The 22,958-nt window shown below is 43.5% G+C and overlaps 1 protein-coding gene across 4 annotated transcripts in view; it reads left to right on the plus strand.

Annotated features, from left to right (window-relative positions):
* Positions 1–1,243: 1,243 nt before the first annotated feature.
* Positions 1,244–22,958, plus strand: part of SYNPO (synaptopodin) — an 81,301-nt gene continuing 59,586 nt past the window's right edge. Inside the window, exons 1-3 of one of the 4 annotated variants that reach the window (XM_081896834.1) lie at positions 1,244–1,353; positions 21,403–21,587; positions 21,738–22,282. In XM_081896834.1, coding sequence (XP_081752960.1) covers positions 21,823–22,282 — 460 coding nt within the window. In that variant the 5' untranslated portion in view covers positions 1,244–1,353; positions 21,403–21,587; positions 21,738–21,822. Of the gene's footprint in view, positions 1,354–21,402; positions 22,283–22,958 lie in introns of all 4 variants that reach the window. The other 3 variants (XM_081896835.1, XM_081896836.1, XM_081896833.1) reach the window with 3 other exon arrangements.

Genomic DNA, 22,958 nt, shown 5'->3' on the forward strand with positions numbered 1-22,958 from the left:
ATTAGAAACTGACAGCCTCCATGGATAAATGGTTGGCCTGATATCACGCGCAAATGTATCCCTTGCTAGGAGGGGATTTGTGAACACATGGAACAGCTTAAAAACTTAGAGAAATTGTATTTTCACATCCTTTTACCATTGGACTCTGTCTGACCACAAAATTCTGTCCCTTGATCCTAGACTTCATCCTTGAGGTCTCAACCAGGTACCAGAATCTTAAAGGCTGGCAACGTTATTGTAGACCCAAAAATAAATAACATTTATATTGTATTTCAGTATCACCTAGTTTCAGTCATTTACAACATTGTTACTTGAAGTGCTTTTCTATCTTGGCTTTTTCTTTTTTTACGAGGGCTGTGTGAAAAATTACCATTTGTGACTCTATACTAGGCTCTTTCAAATGGTTTCTTTGGCTTTGTAAGGCTTTGGGACTCAAGATAAATATTTATGCATTTCGAAACCACTGCCAGATGTGTGGAGTCTCTTATCTTTGCCACTGCATCATGTCCCATGCGGGTTAGAGCTTATGTGCTCCAAAATTCATTGGACACCTCTCCCCCTGCCCCCGCTACCCATTCATTAGGATTTGGTAGTGATGTGCAAATGTTTGGAGTGGGGTCAATTCCAGTGGGGCTAATGAAGTGTGGAGTAGTGCAGAGACCGGGGGGGGGGGGGAATGGGACGACTGTCCTCTTTCAGCACCAAGCCATGCCCCAGAATCTACAGAGAACACGCCTGCCTTTTGTGTAAATGTGTCTTGGACTGAGACCTCAGCCAGATGAGCAATAAATAAACTTGGTTAACACAGATCGTCCGCAAAGGCTTGTATATAAAGCTGTGCACATGTATCCCTGGAATTAAAAAAAGAAAGGGGGGGAAAACACTGAGTTGGCTTTCAAAGCATCTCAGTGCGGACTGTTTTCCTTTTTCTCTTTTTCTTTCTTTTTCCCCTGTTTGGATTTTGAGGAGCTCCCAGCCCTTCCCAGAGTGTGTTTTCAGAGAGCCGGGCATGAGCTCCATGTATACTTTTGAAGTAAGCTCTTAAAAAATATAGGTGGCTAATGTCTTCAGTATGTACGAAATATACCATATGTTGTGAAACAAAAGGGGCTCTGTGCTATTAAAGTTTCAGCTCCACGCTCCCCTTCCCTCCCTCCCTCCCTCCCTCCCCCTTCCCACCCCCACCCCCTTTCACCCTTCCTTCCTCTGTTCCTGCTCAGGCAACTAGGAGGGGAGGGAGCGAGAGAGAGGAGAAACCCAGTTGCTTTGAGATGCAGGCTGAGGTGGATGGAGAAGACAGGATCTGCTGGCTGGCATGGTAGCCGGGGGGAGAGCATCATTTTACTGCTGCAGGTAAGGGGGCCTAGCAGAGGCCGGAGGGCAGACTTTACTCAAGGCTGTAGGCTGGAAATGGATGGGGGATGATGAAGCCAAACAGTGATCAGAAGTTTGGTATATTTCACAAGTGGCATGTATAGGTCAAGGGACCGAGAACTTGGCATGTTCCCCTCAGTATTAATGGAAGAGTCAAGGAGATTCCTTCTCCACAGGCTTGGCTTTGCCATCTGTGTGAGGCACAGTCTTTTTCTTGCCACTCCAGTTTGATTTGTGCATTTCTCTCAGCAAGGCAGCTTCCTTTAGATCATGAGTGTTTCCTAGGATCAGGAAGCCTGTCCCGACTGCTTAAAGACACTGACCTGTCTGCCCTTTGGTATCTGAGAGCCAAAGGGCCGATATGGACCTCCAGAAATGGACACGTATATCATCCCTTTCCTGTTCTTATTTAACAATGAGCCTTTCATTAGGCAAGCGTGGTGGAATAAAGTACAGGAGCATCACGTGGTTTTGGGGAAACCAATCAGCACCATTCGCTGGGTTCCGTTACCTGATGGAATGGAAGTGTGTGTGTGTGTTTCATCCTTAGTGAGCTGCAGGCATGAATTCAGCTTCACACAACTATGCACAAAATCTCCTTTGCTCATGCTAAATTAAAAGAAGAAGCTTTGGGGGCCAGCATGTTCATTTGGGCCCTCAGACTTTGCAAATTGTAATGACTTACTGACTATTTTTGTGTTGTTCTGAAAATCATCCAGTCAGTGGAATTCTATGCATCTTTACTTTATTCAATGGGGTTTACAGGTAAGAGTGTAGGATTGCAGCCTGAACTTTACATTCAACTTGGGGTCGTCCACACTTGCTTTCTACACATGGGTCTGCATGGTTTTCTATTTCTGTTGCCGTTTTCCCTGGGAAAACCCACTCAATGGATGTTTGTTCCGATCAGTGCTATTTTTCTAGAAAAAGAGGTGCCGGAACTCACCATGAATGTCTCCCTTGTTCTCTTATAATGGCAATGGTGCCCACCTGAGCGGTGCTGGAACTGAGTTCCAGTGAGTTCTGACTGAGAAAAAAAGGCCTGGCTCTGATTCTGTGGTAAAGATCAGGTTTTCCCAGTGGAAAGCAGTGGGACGAGTGGATATCTGGATGAGCTCCTTCTCTTTAAAACGCACACATACAGACACAGATACAGACATGGGGTACTTTAGCAGTAAAGGTCCTCAAATTTCTGTGTGGGCCTGGAAAGCATGACTTTCTTCCCTTTGCCTTTTGGATAGCTGAAGGTGCTGACATCTGCCATCGTGATGAAAGGCCTTCCTGATCACCCTTAAATCAACAGAATGTCCTTTGACTTGTCTGTCCTGTCAACATGCTGGAGATGCTGTTAGTGGTGAAGAGCTGCACGGAAGAGGAGAGGAGGGTAAAGGGAGTAAGCAAAAAAAGTCAGGAAGGAAATAACAGTGCGAAAAAAGAAAGATTTGGCACATTCTGAATATTCTGCTGTCCCTTGGTCCTGCCTTTTCTTGCCATTACTGCATAACAATGCATTTGATACTGGTGATTCTAAAGCAAGGATTTCCAAACTGTGGTCCTTGGACCACCAGTGGTGCGAAAGCTTCATTCAGATCATCTGTGGCATGCCTGCATTAAATACTCAACTGGATTTTTAATTGTGTTTTTGTTGTTTCTTTTGTTTCTTGTATTCTATCCTAATACAACTTGGATCTATGGACTGCAAATTATAATACAATGGCATCATACAATGCAATATAAGAAATCAAAGAAGCAATTAAAATGCAATTTAGAATCATGCAACCTCTATTATAGTGCATTATAACAAACAGAAGAAGCATTAAACAGTCCACCAAGACCCTCCACAATTTCCAGGGGGGAAAGGTTTGGGAACCAGTGATCTAAAGGAAGACAACAGTTTCTAAAGGGAAGTCCAACCACAAATTCATCACAGTGTGTTCTCAAAGGTGTAGACCAATCCAAGGTTTGAATAAAAAGTGGTATATTTAAAATAACAGGGTTAAGAGCGACGTGGGCTGGAATGGAATGGAGACAGGACTGGGTGAATCTTTAAATGGAAGTTTCTCTAAGTTATTCATTTTTCTAATCTTAAATTCAAGTTGTCACATTTCCATATCAGATTGTGATTTTAAAAAATAAATACACCATGAAAATTCACCAGCATTTTCTCACCAGGATGCAAGCACAGTTACCCCATATTCATTCTCTCCGCCCCCCCTCCATTTTATGGTTGGGGGACTGCATCATAAAATTGCAACAAGTGTGGATCTGAAAGTATGGCTGTGGTTAAGTCTGCCCATTTTTAGGGTGAAGTGGGAGTTTGATAGATTTGCATTAAAATGTGAACTGGACCAAATTTCTCCCCCCATCCCTAGTGAGCTTTGGAGACAGTCACCCTCAGATTCAGACTAAATGGTTTCTACTGCTAGAATGGTTGGGAAGCCAAAGGGTCCTTATAGTCGTCTTATTCTGCATGACTGTGTTCAACTTCCTCTCTCCTTTCCCCACTTTTGCCTCAAAGGCTGTAAATTCTTTGCGCAATCTAATTTTCTCTTACAGCTGTGTAATTCCAGCTCCCCAGCCACGGCTGTCTCCCGCCCACTCCAAGCAATTCTCTCCATAAATGCATTATATTTATTTTGACACTTGTATACCCTGCCCCTGTCTTAATATAAATCCAATTATTTATTTAGCACAACTGCACCCCACCATACCCTCCAACATTTCTCCTATGAAAATAGGGACGTCCCATTCCATAATCTTACTGGGTTGCCCTAGTCATTCTGGGCAGCTTTCAACATATATAGAAACATAATAAAACATTAAACATAGAAAAACCTTCCCTATACAAGATTGCCATCAAACAGCTCAGGGGTCAGATAACTCCATAGCCTCCAACATTTCTCCAGTGAAAATAGGGACATCCTAAGGAAAAGTGGGACATTGTGGAATCAAATCAGAAACTGGGATTCTCTAAATCAGGGACGTCCCTGGAAAATAGGGACACTTGGAAGGCCTGCCCCATTTTCCTCAAAGGAGAGCAGGGGGCAACCTACACAGGACTATCACTTTCTGTTCAAAGCAGATTTTTATCCTACCCCTTCTCTGTGGGACTCAAGGTGGTCTATATGAAACCCTCCCCTCTTTATTCTTACTATTAAAGTACGGTAGGTTCCCTCAACCTTGCAATTTAGGTTAGGCTGACAAAGGACAACTGGCTCAAGGTCGCCCTGACCCAATGCATGTCATGTATAGGGTCATCATCTCTGAACAAGGATTTGAACCTGCACCCCCCTGGCATAGGTCTAGCACTCTTTCCACTACAATGGCTGTTCAATCCGTCCAACAACCTTCAGATGTTTATTAGGCCAAGAGAGAGCGATTTGCCCAAGGTTGCCCAGGGAAGTAAGCAAAGATGTTACCATCTACAGTGGTGTTGTTGTTGTTGTTGTTTAGACGTTTAGTCGTGTCCGACTCTTCGTGACCCCATGGACCAGAGAACGCCAGGCACCTCTGTCCTCCACTGCCTCCCGCAGTTTGGTCAAACTCATGCTGGTAACCTCGAAAACACTGTCCAACCATCTCGCCCTCTGTCGTCCCCTTCTCCTTGTGCCCTCCATCTTTCCCAACATCAGGGTCTTTTCCAGGGAGCCTTCTCTTCTCATGAGGTGGCCAAAGTACTGGAGCCTCAGCTTCAGGATCTGTCCTTCCAGTGAGCACTCAGGGCTGATTTCCTTAAGAATGGAGAGGTTTGATCTTCTTGCAGTCCATGGGACGCTCAAGAGTCTCCTCCAGCACAATAATTCAAAAGCATCAATTCTTCGGCGATCAGCCTTCTTTATGGTCCAGCTCTCACTTCCATACATCACTACTGGGAAAACCATAGCTTTAACTATACGAACCTTTGTTGGCAAGGTGATGTCTCTACTTCTCAAGATGCTGTCTAGGCCTGGCATTGCCCTTCTCCCAAGAAGCAGGTGTCTTTTAATTTCGTGGCTGCTGTCACCATCTGCAGTGATCATCTACAGTGGTACCTCGGGTTAAGTACTTAATTCGTTCCGGAGGTCCGTTCTTAACCTGAAACTGTTCTTAACCTGAAGCACCACTTTAGCTAATGGGGCCTCCTGCTGCCACAGCACCGCCGGAGCACAATTTCTGTTCTCATCCTGAAGCAAAGTTCTTAACTCAAGGTACTATTTCTGGGTTAGCGAAGTCTGTAACCTGAAGCGTATGTAACCTGAAGTGTATGTAACCCGAGGTACCACTATATTTGAAAGCAAGTGTCTCCAGCCCAAATTCATCCCACTATAGTGGCTCCCAGTGCCATCAGCTAGCTGGACAATGGTAGTGAGTGCTACATGGGGATGCCCTGGATGAATTTCAGAAATTTGTGTTGAATGCAGCAGGCAGTTTCCTAATGGAGCCACTCAGGTAACACATTGCAGCTATGCCCTTAAGAGTCTGTGCTGGACCCCTGTTGTCTTTTGGCCACAAGACAAGCTCTGCTCTCAGACTGTAGACCCCATTTCTAAGAAATGGCCCTTCTCCTTGTCCTGGCTTGATTCTCTCCATGTTGCTTAGTTAGTGACAGAGCAATTATGCCTATATACGGAAGCCTGTGCTGCTCTGTGGCTCTGAAGAAGTTGAGGATGGATAGTGGAAAGTAAGAAAAGGAAGAAAAACACAAAGTGTAGGCATGAAATGATTGACAGAAGCTATTTGTGCTGCCTTGCACGTGCCCTTGCCGTGTGCATTTCCAATTCACCTCGAGTGTTTGTGGGGAAATGGATCCAGACATTTGAATTCATTGAATGTTATCAGCTGCACAGAGATACACAGGAAAAGAGAGAGTGAGATGCAAGCCTGCACATCTGTTCATCCGTAGGAGGAAATGTGACTCTGGCCACATTTTTGCACCATACATTTAAAGCACTATACCACTTGAAACAGTCAGAGCTATGATTCTGAGAGTGGCTTAACAATCAAGCCCTTTTCACTGGGAAGGGGGAATAGGAGTCTCCTAACAACTCTCAGAACCCTTAGCAAGTTGCAACTCCCAGGATTCTTTAGGGGAAACCATGATTATTTAAAATATATTATTACACTGCTTTAGATGTATGGTATGAATATGACTTGGGCCCATCATCCATGCATTGGCTAGAACACGTGTGCGGTGACTACACATGTAGACCATGGTGCACAGAGGTTGGAATGAGGTTGTATTTTCCCTATTCCTGCTAATTTTTATCTAAGCAGGTTGTTTTTGTGTTTTTTTAAAAGCGTATTTTAAACATTTACCGTATATCCCAGTTTTCCATCACACATTCTTCAAGACAGTTTACAGTTCAACATACAATTAAATAATTAAAAGGTCATACAATTAAATAATTAAAATTAAAATGACTCAAAGCACACGCTGAGCTATGATTAGTCACAGCAATAAAGTATAGTACATCATATTACTCTGCAAAAGGCTGAACAAAATGGAACCGTTTTCACTTGGTGCCCAAAGGATAAAAGACTGAATGCTGAATATGTTGGGGAGAATGTTGTACAGTTCAGGTGTCATCACCACTTCTGAAGACACCCAGAGCAGGGTCTTGAATAATGGATTTGTTCATGTGGGAGAAGGTAGTTTTCCAGAAACTCTGGTTCTAGGCTATGTGGAGCTTTATAGCACAAAGAATCTCCATGGGGCAGATCTACATATTTAAAGAGCATCCAACATACATTTAAAGCACAAAGAATTCTGGGAAGTGTTTTGGGAAGTCTAGCTCTGTGAGAGGCAAACGACAGTTCCTGGAATTCTTGGAGGGAAGTCATGTGCTTTAAATGTACATTGGATGTACCTTAAAGGTATGGTGTGGACCTACTGATCGTAGAACAAACAGTACCTCCAGCTTCTCTGGATTGACTTTCATTTTGCTAACCCCAATCCAGTCCATTATAACTCCAGGCATCTGTCCAGGACATCCACTGCTACATCTGGATTAGATGAAAAGCCGAAATAGAGTTCTAGTGACACTTGAGCCCAAATCCCTGTATCCAGCAATTTCATATGGATATTAAACAATATGTGGTGGTGTGGGAATAAACTCTGAAGCACTTTGAAACAGAATTGTGAAGAACCAATAAAGCAAAAACAAAACAAAATGAAACGAAAAGACAAGTCCACCAGCACCTGCCTTCCAGATAGGAGCAGAACCATCAAACTGTGCTGTCCCTAATTCTCAAACCAGACAAATGCCATGGTGGTTAGCATAAAAAACTGCTGAAAGGTCCAGAAGAACCCATGTGTTGCATTCCCCCAGCTCCTGGTGTACATTGCCCACCAAAGCAACTAAGGCTAATTCAGTCCAAAAACCTACCCAGCAGCCAGACCAACATGGGTAGGGATTATCCATGTTGATTCAGGAATGTCTGGAGTTGGCCATACATTGGTTGTTCTGTAGTCTGCACAATTCTGACCATTGCATAAGAAGGGTGGTCACATGACAGGGGCAGAGCCTCCTGCCACAGCCTCCCTCTTCCACTCACACAGTGAACACCTGTGTGCAATCCTATCCCCTAGACCACCTTCCCAAACCCGGTGTCCTCTGGATGTTGCTGGACTACAACTCCCATCATCCCTGACCATGCTGGCTGAGACTGATGGGAGTTGTATTTCAAGAACGTCTTCTAGAGCAGTGTTTCCCAACCTTGGGCCTCCAGCTGTTTTTGAACTACAATTCCCATCATCCCTGACCACTGGTTTTGCTAGCTAGGGATGATGGGAGTTGTAGGCCAAAAACATCTGGAGGCCCAAGGTTGGGAAACACTGTTCTAGAGCATTTCCAGACTCTGGATTGACAAAGTAGAATCAGATTTTCCTCCCCTCCCCCAGGTGAAAGACATGTTCAGGCATTTCCCAAGCTTTCCTTTTGAAGGTGTAAATATCTCATATCAGTCATCACCAATGCCACAACCCTTACATCTATTTGTCGGGGAACACAATGTGTAATTACTTTAAAGCCAGGGCGCTTGCTTTGAAATGCAATAGCACTGGACGAGAGCTTTCTTTCAAGATTGATGTGCTTTATGAGAAATCTGGATTACTGCCCCAGATGTTGCTCAGTCATGCTACCCTGTGGCAACGCAAAGGCTGCATCATACTAATTCCCCACCCAGTGCTGCAAGGGATATGACTAGCACTATGGCTTTTCCTTATATTCTGTGGCCAGACAGGATCTCATTGTTTTGAGTCTGTCTGTTACACTTGCAAAAATAGCAGGTACTGTGAGAAAGAAGGAGATTAACTGAGGGGTCTCTACCCCTGTGCACACATAATATTGGCATGCAGTTCTGAATTGGGCTGATGATTTGTATGGAGATGATGTAACACTTTTTATTTTCTAGACTTGCTGATGGTGACTAGCCATAAGAGGAGAGGTGATTCTAATGCTTATGATTCTGTTCTAGCGACTTTGTGATAATACAATGGCTTGATTTTATGTATAAAATATGTATCCAGTCCAAACAGTCTAGACCACCACCACCACCACCAATTTGCCAAGCCTGCCTGGTCTTGGTGAGGCTGATCTCACAGCCAACTGGGAAGGTGAAGAAGCAGATGTGGCAAATCTAGGTTAGGAGGAGAGAGCAGCTGCAAGCAGACATGTTGAGTCCACCCCAGGCAGTTGGGCAGATCAGGAATGAACCAAGCAAGCAAACCTGGGGAGCAAGGGGTCTTTCACAGTGATGGACAGGTCACTGAGTGTAGCACATTCTCAAAGAAATGCCCTTATATAGTCATTGGCAGGACTCTCTTTCCTTTTTTTAAAGAAAATGCTTTTTATTGGTGTTTCATTTAATACAAACAAACAAAATAAAGTAAAATTCAACAATCATTTACCCACATTCTTTCCCCACACTCTGTTGAGCATTGACTTCCTTCCCTCCCTTCAACAGGTTTCTTATGTCAGTTACTTTTCCACAGTTTCTTATTGCATCCAATCCTATCTACATCGTAAGATTTATTTCAGTTCTGCCAGAGTCTTCAAATTTCTACAGTTATTGTTTATGTACTCCATAAATTTACTCCAATCTTTTTGGAATTTTGTTTCCTCCTGATTTCGGATTCTACAGGTCAGTTTTGCTAGTTCCACATACTCAACCATCTTCGTCTGCCACTCCTCTATTGTTGGTAATTCTGGTACTTTCCATTTTGGGGCTAACAAAGTTCTGGCAGCAGTTGTAGCATACATAAATAACCTTTGATCTGCTTTTTCTATTTCCTCTCTCATCAAACCTAGCAAGAAAGCTTCCGGCTTTTTTGGGAAAGTGTATTTAAATTTCTTTTTTAATTTCTTATAAATCTGTTCCCAAAACTGTTTCATTTTCTCACACGTCCACCACATGTGGTAACAATCTCCATCTTTATCTTTGCATTTCCAATATGTCTTACTGTTCATCCTGTACATTCTCGCTAGTTTAACAGGTGTCAAATACCAGGGATACATCGTTTTCGTTATATTCTCTCTTAAGGTGGTAAATGCTGTAAATTTTATACTCCACAGTTTTACCCAGTTTACCCAGTTTTATCATACTCGATGTTATACCCAAAATCCATTGCCCATTTCATCATCACCTCCTTTGTCTGTTCATCTTTTGTGTACCATTCTAGTAAGAAGTTGTACATTTTAGACAATAATTTGGTCAGCAGGACTCTCTTTCCAACCTCCATCCTGCCCCCTTACTGAGGATTGGAGATCCATAAAGGGGTTCCTATCTTACCTTAAATCTAGCTTTTCATTGCCTTTCTTCTATCTCTCACTAGGAACATTGTCCACAGTGGTGACTGGACTTTGTGGAGTGTGAGACTTTGGGGTAACAGTACTGGTCCCTTAGTGGTATTTAGCTCAGAAGCTGCAACCTCTATGTCAGAGTCTTTGGTCTGAGGGTCCCAGGCTTCAGAGGCCCACTGTTGCTGGACTGAGGCTTGGTTTGAGGGGGAACTTGGTTTGTCTGTGCAACTAGGCCTCCCAGCTCTGAATGCACCTATGTATTGCCTCCCATATGGCCACCTATTTCAATGAAGAATGTAAAGAGCATCATTTAGTGGGCGTTTACATCAAGTGTACTAAGCACCAATAGAGCAATGTCCCTCCTTCACCTTCCAAAGGCAGATCTAGGGTTATGGGGATGAGAGGAATGGGCCAGATTTAGCAAGTTGGTCCTGCTTGCAGAAGCCCATACAAAGACTTCTACAATGGGGCTTTTCCTCCTCCCATGCCTCCCCAAATTGGCTTTGGGGGGATGTCTGGAGAACCTCCAAAAGAGCACATGGCGGGGGAGGAGAGGGGAGATTGTTCCATCAGAGAAGCAGATGTGAAGCAGAGTTCCTCACATAAGGTTTTCAAAGTTCCATCCATCAAAGATCCAGGGACTTGATACAGGAAGCAGGAGGAGAGCCATCACTCCATCAGTTCCATGGTGGTCTTGTTGCTGATGCTTGGGTCACTTCCTGACAACTTCTGGTTTGGGACGGGGCAGCATTCCTCACTTCCTTCTCCTGTTTAGTTTGGGAAGAGTTGGGTTTGGATAAATAGTCCCGGCTCCCCATCTCTTCCTCACCCTCTCCCAACAAAATTGTCATAGTCTCAGTGATGCATGGGAACTCTCCACCCACACTTACTTGCTAGCCTATTCATTTCTGAAGCTGTTGCTGTTGAGAACAGGCCAAGGAAGAACTGGGCTCAGGCCAGCTTCTCCACTCAGGGAGTCTGTGTGTGATGAATGGATGTGGGTGGGTGAAGTCTGAGTGGGAGTGGGGAAAGGTCTTGATGTCTCATTCCCTCCTCCACCTAGAGTTTGTCTTGATGTTCCAGACTTTCAAATGCATCCTGCGGCTTTTTATGGGAAGATACAAGAAGGTCAAGGATGGTCAAAAAGGAGTGGGAGGGGAGGAGAAAGGCAGCAAAGCAGGCTGTGCGAGAGAGCAGGAGTCTCTAGTTCACTACAAAAGCACCTGGAGCAAGGCAGTAAGAGACTGTAAAAGGCACAGAAAAGTGAGGTTTTGTTTTAAAACCCTCTCCTCTCTTCTACTCTTTCTTTGTCCAAGTTTTAAAAGCAACACTGAGTGCTTCCTCAGATCACATTACTGGATAAGCATACAGGCTTAATGAAAGCCAGTGCATCTTGGGGCTAATGCAACACAAGCCAGACATCATCTCCATCCCATTAGTTTTCTTTTATGGGGCACCCTTTGCCCCATCCCACACTGTCTCCACCCGGAAAGCCTCAACTCCTCTGCTGCTTGGCTAGAACCACGCAGAAGCAAAGGAAAGCAGCAGCAGTAAACAAATCACAGACAGAATTTTTATTAAAAAAAGGCTAGATTTTGGACAGGCATCTGGAATATGGTATCCTTTTATAAAAGGTAATAAATAAATGGCCGGAATGTTTTTTTAAACAAACAAAAAACAAGCATCGACACAGTTTTGCACAATGCAGAACATCCCTGTTGGAGGTCCAGGAAGCACAGCAAGATTTTGCCTCATATTTGGGGAGGGTGGGTAGATGAATTATTGGACAGCTTTTCTTCAGAATATTGTTTTCGGATACATTTTGGCTTGCTCAGCCTCAAATGAAATGCTATTGCAAATTTGTACTGGTGGATGAAAGAAGAAATAGGTTAAGACAGGAGGACTGAAAGAAAGAAGAGTTTAGCCCCTTACTTCCTTTAAGAACACTAAAGGAATATTGATTGGTACGAAAACTAGATCCACAGCTGCACCCAAAATTGATGAATAGGGAAATTGGGAAGGCAATTTCACAGCAAAGCCTCCAAAGGAGAGACTAAATTCTTCAACAAATCAAGAATACTGTACTTCAATTTTTTTTCCTAAAATTTGTCAGAATATTTTTTATATATATAAATTTTGGTTCAGTCCTACTGTATTAGTAACCAGCATGTTTATATTTTAGTATAGGGATGGGGAAATGTTGGCCCTTCAGATGTTGCCAGGCTACGAATCCCAGAGTTCCTGACCATTGGCTATGTAGAATGGGATTGATTAAAGTCCAACAACATCTGCAGGGCCACAAGTTCCTCATCCCTCTTCTGGTGGCTCCATCCATTATTTGTCCCCCAGTACAATGTTGTTGGAAGTTCTCCCCATAAGAAAAGGTTGCAAGAGAGATATTGCAGAGAAGCTCAGAGGGACCTTTTATGCCAGTTCACTGACTGAGCAATATTAGACTGCAACAGATGGCAAGCAAAGTACTTAGGGCTGCCCTGTCAGCTCTGGCTATGCATCAGATCTTATCCAGAGCTATACCTGGAATGGCATCTTGGGTATCAACGATTGCATCACTAGGCTTAGGTAGCATTTCACTCTCCTGACCTCTGAATTGACTAGCTGCTCTTCTGAAGTGACTTCTAGCACTCGGTGAGGCTGTCAACCGCCCTCTGCTATATTTTATTTTGCCACCCATCCGCAACTGATGTGAAAGTCTAATGTCCTGAGGAGAATATTTGATGAAATGGTTCCCTCAGTTTTGTCATTCACAAATAACATGGAGAAATGGGAAGACTGTTTGGTTCATCCCCCTCCTGTACCGGTTCCGTGATGAAAATCTTGCCTGCTCACCAAACTTAAATGTATTGCTTATTAATACATGTTTTTCTTTTCCTAATGGGACTAAGAGCAACCGGAGAGGGCATTTTCACTTGGAAAATGGAAAAAGGGTTAACCCCTGCCACCAGCACTTCAGTCCTGATATGGGTCCCACCCATCCCTGTACAGCTACCATTTGCCAAAATTTAGAAAAGCCATTCATGGATCTCTGTTTTCTGGTCTGGTTGGGTCCCAAGAACTTCTTTCCCCCCAAGGCTGCCTTATTCCATTTCATGCAGCCTCTTAAATGTATTTTTGCTTTGAAGCTCAAAAAGGGACCCATTTCAGCTACCTGGTCACTTTATGCACATCTGCGAGCTTTTTTTCCCATGGCATGGTATAGTATTTCCAATGCAATATTTCAGAAGTGGTCCCTGGAGAATTCAGTTGACTCCCATCTCATATTCCAGAAGTTTCCCCTGAGAAAGATCCTGCTGCTACCCACAGTCTCACAGGATAGGCTTCTAGGTCTTATTAAAAGGACCCACCATGAACGTTTCAGATTTGTTAGGGGCCAAACTGGTGCTCTTGTTGGTCAGACCACTCCTTGACCTTGTGATCCTTGATGCCTCAACTGTTCCTGGGAACCTGCAAGACTCCCATGACTCACTGACAGGTCTTGGCCAACCAGCTGAGCGTGACCCGAGGGTTGGGATTGCAAGTTCCAACAAAGAGGTTCTGGTTGAGAGAGGGAATCACTTTCACTGTCGTCACAATGAAAACTGGTAAACTACATGGTTAACACAGTTAGAAATTACAGTTTCAGCAAATATCCAGACCGTAGATAGTAATATCCACAGTACGTGGGATTGGAAGAAGGCACATACACCCACTATTTGGGATCTCTGCTGTAAAAGAGACTTAAAAACAGAGGCAGCATACTATTCCTGTTGCTAGAGGTCCCTTACTGAGCTGCTGCTAGCACTGATTATGTAATGTTTATTTACAGCTCTATTGAGTAGGGAACAAATGTTAAGGATTCTCATATTGTGTGGTCATTTTCATTAACCTTAAAGCAGGGCTTGGTACAGCAGCCTGCACTAAAAATATCAGAACTCTGTATCAAGATGATCCAGATTCTTTGTGGGTATGTTTGTTCACACACATACGCACTCCAGAGTCTGTGCCAAGAAAGGCTGAACATTGTACACACATCACACAAATATACTAGCTTTGATATATTTGCACCCTGTGTGTATGATGGTGATGGCAGTCTTGAGGAAGGACAAGAAGCTACACAGAGCAGTGAAACCTCACCCTCGACTACTCCACCCCTTCACAAACATCCTTCCTCCCAGAGCTTCCGATATTTCCCCAGACATTGCTCACACGCTTTTACCTACCTTTGCGGCCAATAATAGAAACTTGCTTTTGAAACCAAACGCTGCATGAGCTTGCGCAGCATGAATAATACTCGGTTGCCGAAACACTGAGTTTGCCTAAGGCATATTATGGGATTATCCTGCCCATTTGGGGGTTGCAATATTTATGGTTGAATTGGGCTGCTGAAGCACTCACCTTCCCCACCAGATGGGGATAGCTGAATAAGAAGCTTTTTCAAAGCCCTTTTTCTCCTCAGTTTGACAGTGCTGAAGAGAGCCGTGCCTGCCAAAACATATTTGTGTAGGAGGTGGAAAGTTAACTTTAGTATTCCTTTTGGAAGGGGGCGTATTCATCCCTTTCATCAAATAAAATGCAAAATGAGTATGCAATAACCTATATCATGGGGAGAGCTTGATACAGGGTTTTTTTCTACAGTTCTCTGAAAGGAAATTACTGCATTACTGTTAAATTATCAAAAAGCTGGCAGTTCCTGGTTTCAGAGGTCATGCTGCATGATATTGGAAGCATACAGAATCTTACAGGGTAGGTTCTATACTTCTGAGTCCAGGAGACTAGAAATTGCAGAGTGCAAAATGTACACATTAGGTCTCGGAGATATATTGATATATTGCTCAGGACCAATATGAGGAGCAAACTGTGAAGTCGGCTTCACTCAAGAGTTTCTTCCTTCAGTGGGCGCTGCTAGCAGAGGGACTCAGGAGGGGTGGTGGTTTCACCAGTGATATATCGCTGAGTGAAACTGCCATCCCACTCTGCCCTCATATGGGTGGGGTTTATGTGAAACTGCTCAGTTGAGAGAGTGTGGTTGCCACTCCCCGCAGTGAGTACCTGTAGTTATAGGACCCCTGATGCTCCACTCCCCGCAGTGGCGAGAGCACAGAGGCTGTGTCAGCTGGGGGGGGGGATGTGTTTCCTTCCCCCAGCTGAGTGGTGCAAACAAGCTGCATTGTCCCAGCCCAACCCCGTGGGCAGAGGTCAATGCATCTTGTTTTTTCAACTGCCATGTTTGGTTGGTGATACACTGTGATCTTGAAAAGTTGATATCTCCCAGCCTTAGTACACATGCAGACTTCCAAATCTGGTTCTAGGAAATCCAATAGAGATTGCTGTATGTTCACACCCATTGAGATGTAAGCCACATTTAGATATCTAAACATAGCCTTTAGATGCCTACCTAATACCTACCAGGACTTTCCAGGTGCCTACCAGGGCCTAAGTAAATATGATATAATGCACAAAATTAATGCATTCACTCTTGTGGGACTACTAGTCTCATATAACCAACATGCCTACATCTAATTAATGCAAGAAGAGGCTAAGAGCATAGAGTAAGCTGTCCTGCCAGGGTTAGCTCGTTTTGGGAGGGACTAGAGACAAGCTTTGTTCCCTTCCAGTCTACCAGGGATGCTCTGTGTGTGAAGAGCATGGCTGTAACAAGGCACTCTTGAGTTCATATACCAATAATTTAAGAACTTTCAGGACTGTAACTAAGCCAAGTTTTACTGCCTGTGCAACATTTCCAACTGATGTACGGAAAATCACATGAACCTGACCTTTGAAGAGTTTGTAAGTGAACCGTTTTTTAATTGAACAAATGTGTGATCATATTTCTATACTGGGGGAAGAGGGAAACTTAAATTTAATTTAAATCTCTGCTAGGGTTCTCTCACCAAAGAGTTCTTTCCCCAAACTTGGATCTTGACATCCAGGAGGTCTCCTTTTATACCTAGTTTTTTCCTTGCCACTAACACTCGTGACATCTTTCCCCCTTGCTAAAATGGGATGTGCAGGTGAAGATATATAGATCAGAGCAGTCTAGTCAGAGGGGAAATCCAACCCTTCCCCTTCACCACTTTTGCCATGGGCCCTAATCCAATTCACTTCTTTAAAGCTGCTATTAAAACACATTGACATTCATAATGACTTCAGCCATCACATCCAGAATAAGCCCTCTATTTGTGCTTCTGGAGACGCTAGTGTTTGTACCAATGGCACTGTATGCCATGCAGCACAGAACAATATATACCTAAGGCTGATGTGGCATAGCTACTTTTATTTTGGTCAAAGTTCTGTGTGATGGAAGACACAGAGCAAAGCTCTGATGTACTATACTCCAGTGCATGTGTGAATCAGTCCATAATGATCTTACAGCATGAGGAGGAGATATCAGTTTCAGGCTTTCTTAAACCTTGAGGGTTTAAACAAGCAGGCTGGGTTGAAAGCCCTTCGCAATCCGCCTTGCAAAGGGCTTTCAGATAGCCAGCACAGTGCTTTGAAGTACCAACAATCAGGCCTTCAAAGCACAACATCACCTGGTGTCACTATGATGTCAGGTGATTGACATATGGGCACACCCACCCATTTGCAAATTTGGCCTGCCAGGGGCTGGTGTGATAACTATCTGGCTCACTGACCAGAAAAAGTTCCCTACCCCTGATAGAAGTCTACCCTCTCTGCACTCATATGCATAAAGCTTGCATCCCAATAAAATCAGCCTTCTTCTGCTGTTGATATAACTATTTTGTGGATAGGGCTCTTCGGCTAGACAGTTTTGTTTCAGAGCTCCTTGTTTTATGTCTGCTGTGCACAGAACAATGCCTTGTGGGCCACTTGTGGAGCAACCATTGAAGTTTGTTTGCATGTCAGGATGGGCAAAAATGTCAATTTTAGTTTTTCTCAGTTACTCGTTTTTCCAATCTTAACTTCATTTCTTATGTTAATCAGTTTGGGTGGGGGTTGTTCTTGTTTTAAAAAGCTCTCCTGAAAATACACCAGTATTTCAGTGGAAATTCTCCTAATATACACATTTTTGCTGTATGTAAAATTTTCCCAAATTGTGTGTATTTTCACCTAATACATATTTTTTTGCAAAGTGTTTTTGTGTTATTTTCAGTAATATATGCATTTATACACACACTTTACACTAGTACACACACTTTACACTAGTACATGCATTTTTGTACACCTTACTTGGTTGGAGAAATTTGTAAAAGCGTGAATTTTGTAAGATTGCAAAATTTCAGTTTGCCTATTGTTACAGAAAGTGCAAACTGAGAAAGTTCTCCTTTAAATGCAAGCTGAATCAAATTTCTTTACCATCCTTGTAAATTGCTCAGTTTAACCTGTTGTTGGTTTGTCTGAAATACCCATTTGCTATTCTTTAGCTATGGCAAACAAAGAACATCAAAATACAAAGAAATTCACCATGGTAAAAATACCCAAAGCTGAGCAGTTGGTTTTAAAGAAACACGGGACAGAAAGCTCTGAGCAAATAAAGAAAGTGGTATCTAAAAGAAAATAAAGACTCAGAGGAATCTCCCTTGGGAATAAGTTGCATGATCAGGTCTCTCCTGTCATTTGCTGCCTCAAAGCAGACAGCAGCAGGCAGGGCTGGAGGCGGTTGACACATGGAACAAGACCTCTGAAGCTGATAAGGCATGAATCAGGCAGGTTAATGGGGAGGAAACTGGCCCTTTAAATTGGTTTTACACTGGGAGGTTCCTTGTTAGAGAAAGACAGATAAGCTCTCCCAACACTGCCGCCTCTTCCTCTTCCTCTTCAGTGGGTGTCCAGCTCACACTTGCAAAAGAACAGCAGACAAATTACTTGTGAGTAAGCACTCCCATCTGCCTGCTCCATTTCAAACTGTGTGTGTGTGTGTTTGTTACTCACTCATCAGTAGATTCTCCCCAGTAAGCCTCTTGAAACAGAGCCATTCCTATCTGAGGAGCATGGCAGGAGGGTGGTTTTTTCATGGGGGAGTTCCAGCCTGCTGCTTGAAACTGATGCCTGCCACTCCTCAAGCCAACAGATACTGCAGGCTTTAAGTCACAAGCAGATATATATATATATATACCTGGTGGGCAAAGTTCTGTGAGGTTTATTCAGGTGGGACACAGTAGAATGAGGAGAGCTGTGCCATAGAGGGCCATACAGAGGCTAGCAGTTCCCAAACTTTTTTTGGGCCTCCACCCACTTGGTTCTATAAACTCATCCCCAGTTCCCCCTACTTTACCCCTACCCATAGGTGCTGGCTCCCTGGGGCCCTGGGTGCCCGGACACCTACAAAATTATCCATGAAGGGGGTGGGCATCCACAAATTTCAGTGCCAGGGCCATGCACACCCAGAATCGTGGGGCCAGGCTGGCATCCCTGACCCTATACTATAAAAGCATTATTCAGAACAGATGTTTGGAAGGAATAAAATAAAATTCAAAACAGTTTACAAAGGTATGTTTAGTCAGAAGCCAATTAAAATTACAGTGGTACCTTGAGTTACATACGCTTCAGGTTACATACGCTTCAGGTTACAGACTTCGCTAACCCAGAAATAGTACCTCAGGTTAAGAACTTTGCTTCAGGATGAGAACAGAAATCGTGCTCTGGCGGCGCGGCAGCAGCGGGAGGCCCCATTAGTTAAAGTGGTGCTTCAGGTTAAGAACAGTTTCAGGTTAAGAACGGACCTCCAGAATGAATTAAGTACTTAACCTGAGGCACCACTGTATTTGGTTTAATTAATTCAGCAAAATTGATGAACTTGATTGAATGATGCCAGCTTTTATTTACCCATTTCATTACCCCCCCCCCATCCTCATGGCTCTTGGCATCTTCCTAGGTAATCCCATTCCTCCCCCCTGGGGGGGGCAATACCACCCACTGGCTTTAGACAATATAACTGGGATCAGTTAGAGTGAGATTATTTTTTTAAAATGTTCCATTGTTTTGTCTTTGCTTATAGCAGGAGTTTATTGTATCCATCTTTGTTTGTAACTGAAAATCAGAGATGGAAGAAAAGGAAGAGATATGCTGCAAGGGCCCCAGCTAGCAAGAGTTTGTACACCTGCCTGTGCCTACCACATCTCTTCTCTTGTACTCGACAGATTCTTTTCTGTCTGGGCCCTCTTTGAATATTAGCCTGGTGATGTGACTCTTGATGAAGAAGCAGAGTGAACTCCCAGGTCAGGGAGATTAAGACTGCCATCCCAGAATGTATGGAATTTTTCAGCGAACTTGAGTCATCAAAGAAGCCCCTTTGGGTGTTTTATCATCACTTCTTCTTTAAAAAACAACAACACAAAGCCAAAAATGAATGAATCACATATATTTGAGAAGAAGCAAAATTAACCATTTCTTGGGCGACAGTTAAGGAATGTAGTCATCTCAGTACTACAGGGATGACTCAGTAAGAAAAGTCTGTTCTGTTTCTGCCTTAAATTCTATTTATTCATTGACCTAAAATAGGTGTGGGGAATCTTTGACCCCCTAGATGTTGCTGGACTACAACTCCCATCATCCCTGGCCATTGGCCAAGTTTGATGGTAGTTGTAGTTCAGCAATATCTGGAGGGACAAAGGTTCCTGACACCTGGCTTAGAGCAACTTCACTGCCATCACTTTATAGAGTTCTTTTCCTTCCTTTCCCATATGGTGCCTGCTCTAATCCACCCCACGTAAATTCTAGCATGTGGATGAAAGACCACAAATGTGCACCCAAACACAACAAAGGAATGGGGAAGCTTTAACTAGAACAACATATTATTTACACTGCATTATAGCCACAAAGTCAGTAAAGCAGGTATACATGTGTAAAACAATAATACAAAATTAAAATGAGTTGAATAGATATTGACAGGATGGTATTGTTGTTGCTGCTGTTGTTTAATTTTCTATACTGCCCTTCATCCAAAGATCACATGGTGGTTTACAATATAAAAACACAAAAATACATAGGCCTGGGAGAAGAGGAATGCTTTCGCCAGATGCTTAGATATATGTAACCACAGTTTTAAGTGTAGATCACATTTTTATTCTCCATGTAATAGAATCTAACTTAAATCTGAGACTAAAATTTAGAGCCAAACATTATTGACTGTCCATTCATAGTGTAGTATTTGTAATTTGACACTCTTATGCACAATACATCATATTTCAAGTAAATAATAATAATAATAATAATAATAATAATAATAATAATAATAATAATATTTATACCCCGCCCATCTGGCTGGGCTTCCCCAGCCACTCTGGGCGGCTTCCAACAAAATATTAAAATACGGTAATGCATCAAACATTAAAAGCTTCCCTAAACAGGGCTGCCTTTAGATGTCTTCTAAAAGTCTGGTAGTTGTTGTTCTCTTAGACATCTGCTGGGAGGGCGTTCCACAGGGCAGGTGCCACTACTGAAAAGGCCCTCTGCCTGGTTCCCTGTAACTTGGCTTCTTGCAGTGAGGGAACCACCAGAAGGCCCTCGGCACAGGACATCAGTGTCCGGGTAGAACGATGGGGGTGGAGACGCTCCTTCAGGTATACTGGGCCGAGGCTGTATGAGAAAAAAGAAGCATTTCTGTAACACTATAGCTCGCTTCTAACCCATAAATGTATGTGTGTGGCCTAAAAGTACTATGTCCACATTTATAATTTACTTAGGAGACCACTGTAAGCAGATGAAAACATTAGCAGAATTTTAATATCACTTGTAATGTAACAGGTACTATGGTTAATATGGATGAATACAAAATATAGATTATGAAATAATCTGCAGTTGAAAATGTTCGCAATAGGACTCATGGAAGGGGGAAGTTGTGAGACTCAGAAAAATCTCTGTATATGGATATGCATTTGGTATTGTTATAAACTCATTTTTAGTGCAACAACATCTGGAGGAGCACAGGTTGGCCACATCTGCACTGGCGGACATCACTTCTGCCTGGTGGCACCCTTTCATGCACCCTCCCAACCTGCTGCAGTCCTGTGTATGGTACCTTACACTGTTCTACAGACTCTACCAACCCCCAGGACTAGTTTTTAAAGGCCTGCCTGGTGTGGGGAGACTTGCAGTGAGAAGGGGACAATTGGTGAAAATCAGAGGCCCTGCCTTGCACGTGTGGAAATGCTTTCACTAGTGCAAAGCCACCCTTCGTTAATTAAAATATAACAGTATAGCCACACATCTAAGTAGCCTATGGAGATCCATGTTTTCCTGCAAGAGACAAAGTTTAAAATTTAAATGTTGTACATTTCTTCCCTTTCAGATTTGTTTGCTCTGAATGCCTGCAGTAGACAAGGAGAAATCCATAAGATGCTCCACTTTGATCATCTTGAGCAGCTAAAGGCCATAAAGAAGCATCAGAAAGATCAGCTTGATTCCCAGAGAATAATTCACAGCAAAGGGTCTGCAATTCCTCTTTGAAAAGAAGAAGTGCAACACCCACACTTGGTATCCTATTCTCTGTTCCTGCATTCAATATCTTCTTGTTCAGACTGGGGCAAAGATTAGTGCATTAAAGCATCCTGGCAATTATTTACTCAACCTTCTTTCCTGGACAAGTGTTCAAAATTGTAGAGGTTTATCTTTTTTTTCCCTTAGAAGGAATCAAAGGCTAGTCCTTGCTACACCCAATCAATGAAGCACTGTCTGAACCCTTCCCAGTAAGAGTGCAGAAAGGGACAAAATGCTAGAGGCCACCTTACGGCAACCTTGTCTCCAACCTCAATCCAGCTGCGCTGGGACCAGCAAAGCAAAGCAAAATCCATACGGTTTTAAGAAGCCCAAGCCTGACTTGGTTGATGGACATGGCTGCTTGGAAGGCCTGCAAGGAAAGGAGAGAGAAAGCAGTCAAAGATGTCTCCCAGCTGGGAAGAATCGCCCAGCAGAGCAAGAGATAAAAGAGTCAGCAAGAAAGAGTTTCTTGCAGGAATCTTGGAAAGCCAGTGGAGATATGCTACCGTTCAAGGGAGATGGCAGCAGGCTGATATCAGGGGGCGAGTGCCCCATGACGAGAGACTCTCCAAGGCCAGCTTTGGACTTGCTCCAGCCTGGGTTTAGCAAAAACGGTGACCCGAGTCAAGAATGGAAAGTGGTGAAAGTGAAGCGAGTCCTTATTTCTCCTGTGGCTGAACCTAGGAAAGCAAGTAAGTGCGGCCCTACTTTTTTCTCCCAGCCCTGATTCTTGTCATGGGAAAGAAAGAAAAACACTATACGTTCCATGTGGTCACTGATGGTGCAGCCCTGTGCTCAGTTACTTGCCTATAAATCCCCTAAGATTCAGTGCTGCTTCTCCTGAATCACACTGCATGTATGGTTTAGCAGCCAGTACTCGCCCACTCCTGTGAGTATCATTTGGTATTTTTCCGTCATGGTGAGGCTCTTCACCCCTGCTCTCCTTCTCATGTGGGTGTTCTTGCCACACTGCCTAGAGCAGCAAGCTAATCACTTGTGGGAGGGGGACGGGACAACCTCACTCTTTCTTGTGGGTAAGGCAAGTAGCTGCTTGTTTGGCCATTATGAGGCTGAGATGGTGATCATAACTTTCCTAGGATGCAAGATTAGCTGGAAGTAGCTTCCAGTATGACACACACAAAAGGTGCAGATCAGAACAGATTGTGGAGATGGGAATTATTTAGCCAGTACTGCACTCACCTGATTAGTGGTTGACAGAGATCAGCTCAGCTGGATCTGAGTTCCCTTTGACTTTTTATTTCTCGATTACTTTAATGATTAATTTTTATTACATTCCGCCACCTTTTGTGCTAGGAGAATATACTGAAGGGCCTGACCAGGCATTACACCAGGTCCACGATAACAGCA

Source organism: Podarcis melisellensis (assembly GCF_964234715.1).
Source record: "Podarcis melisellensis genome assembly, chromosome: 2".
Lineage (NCBI taxonomy): Eukaryota > Metazoa > Chordata > Lepidosauria > Squamata > Lacertidae > Podarcis > Podarcis melisellensis.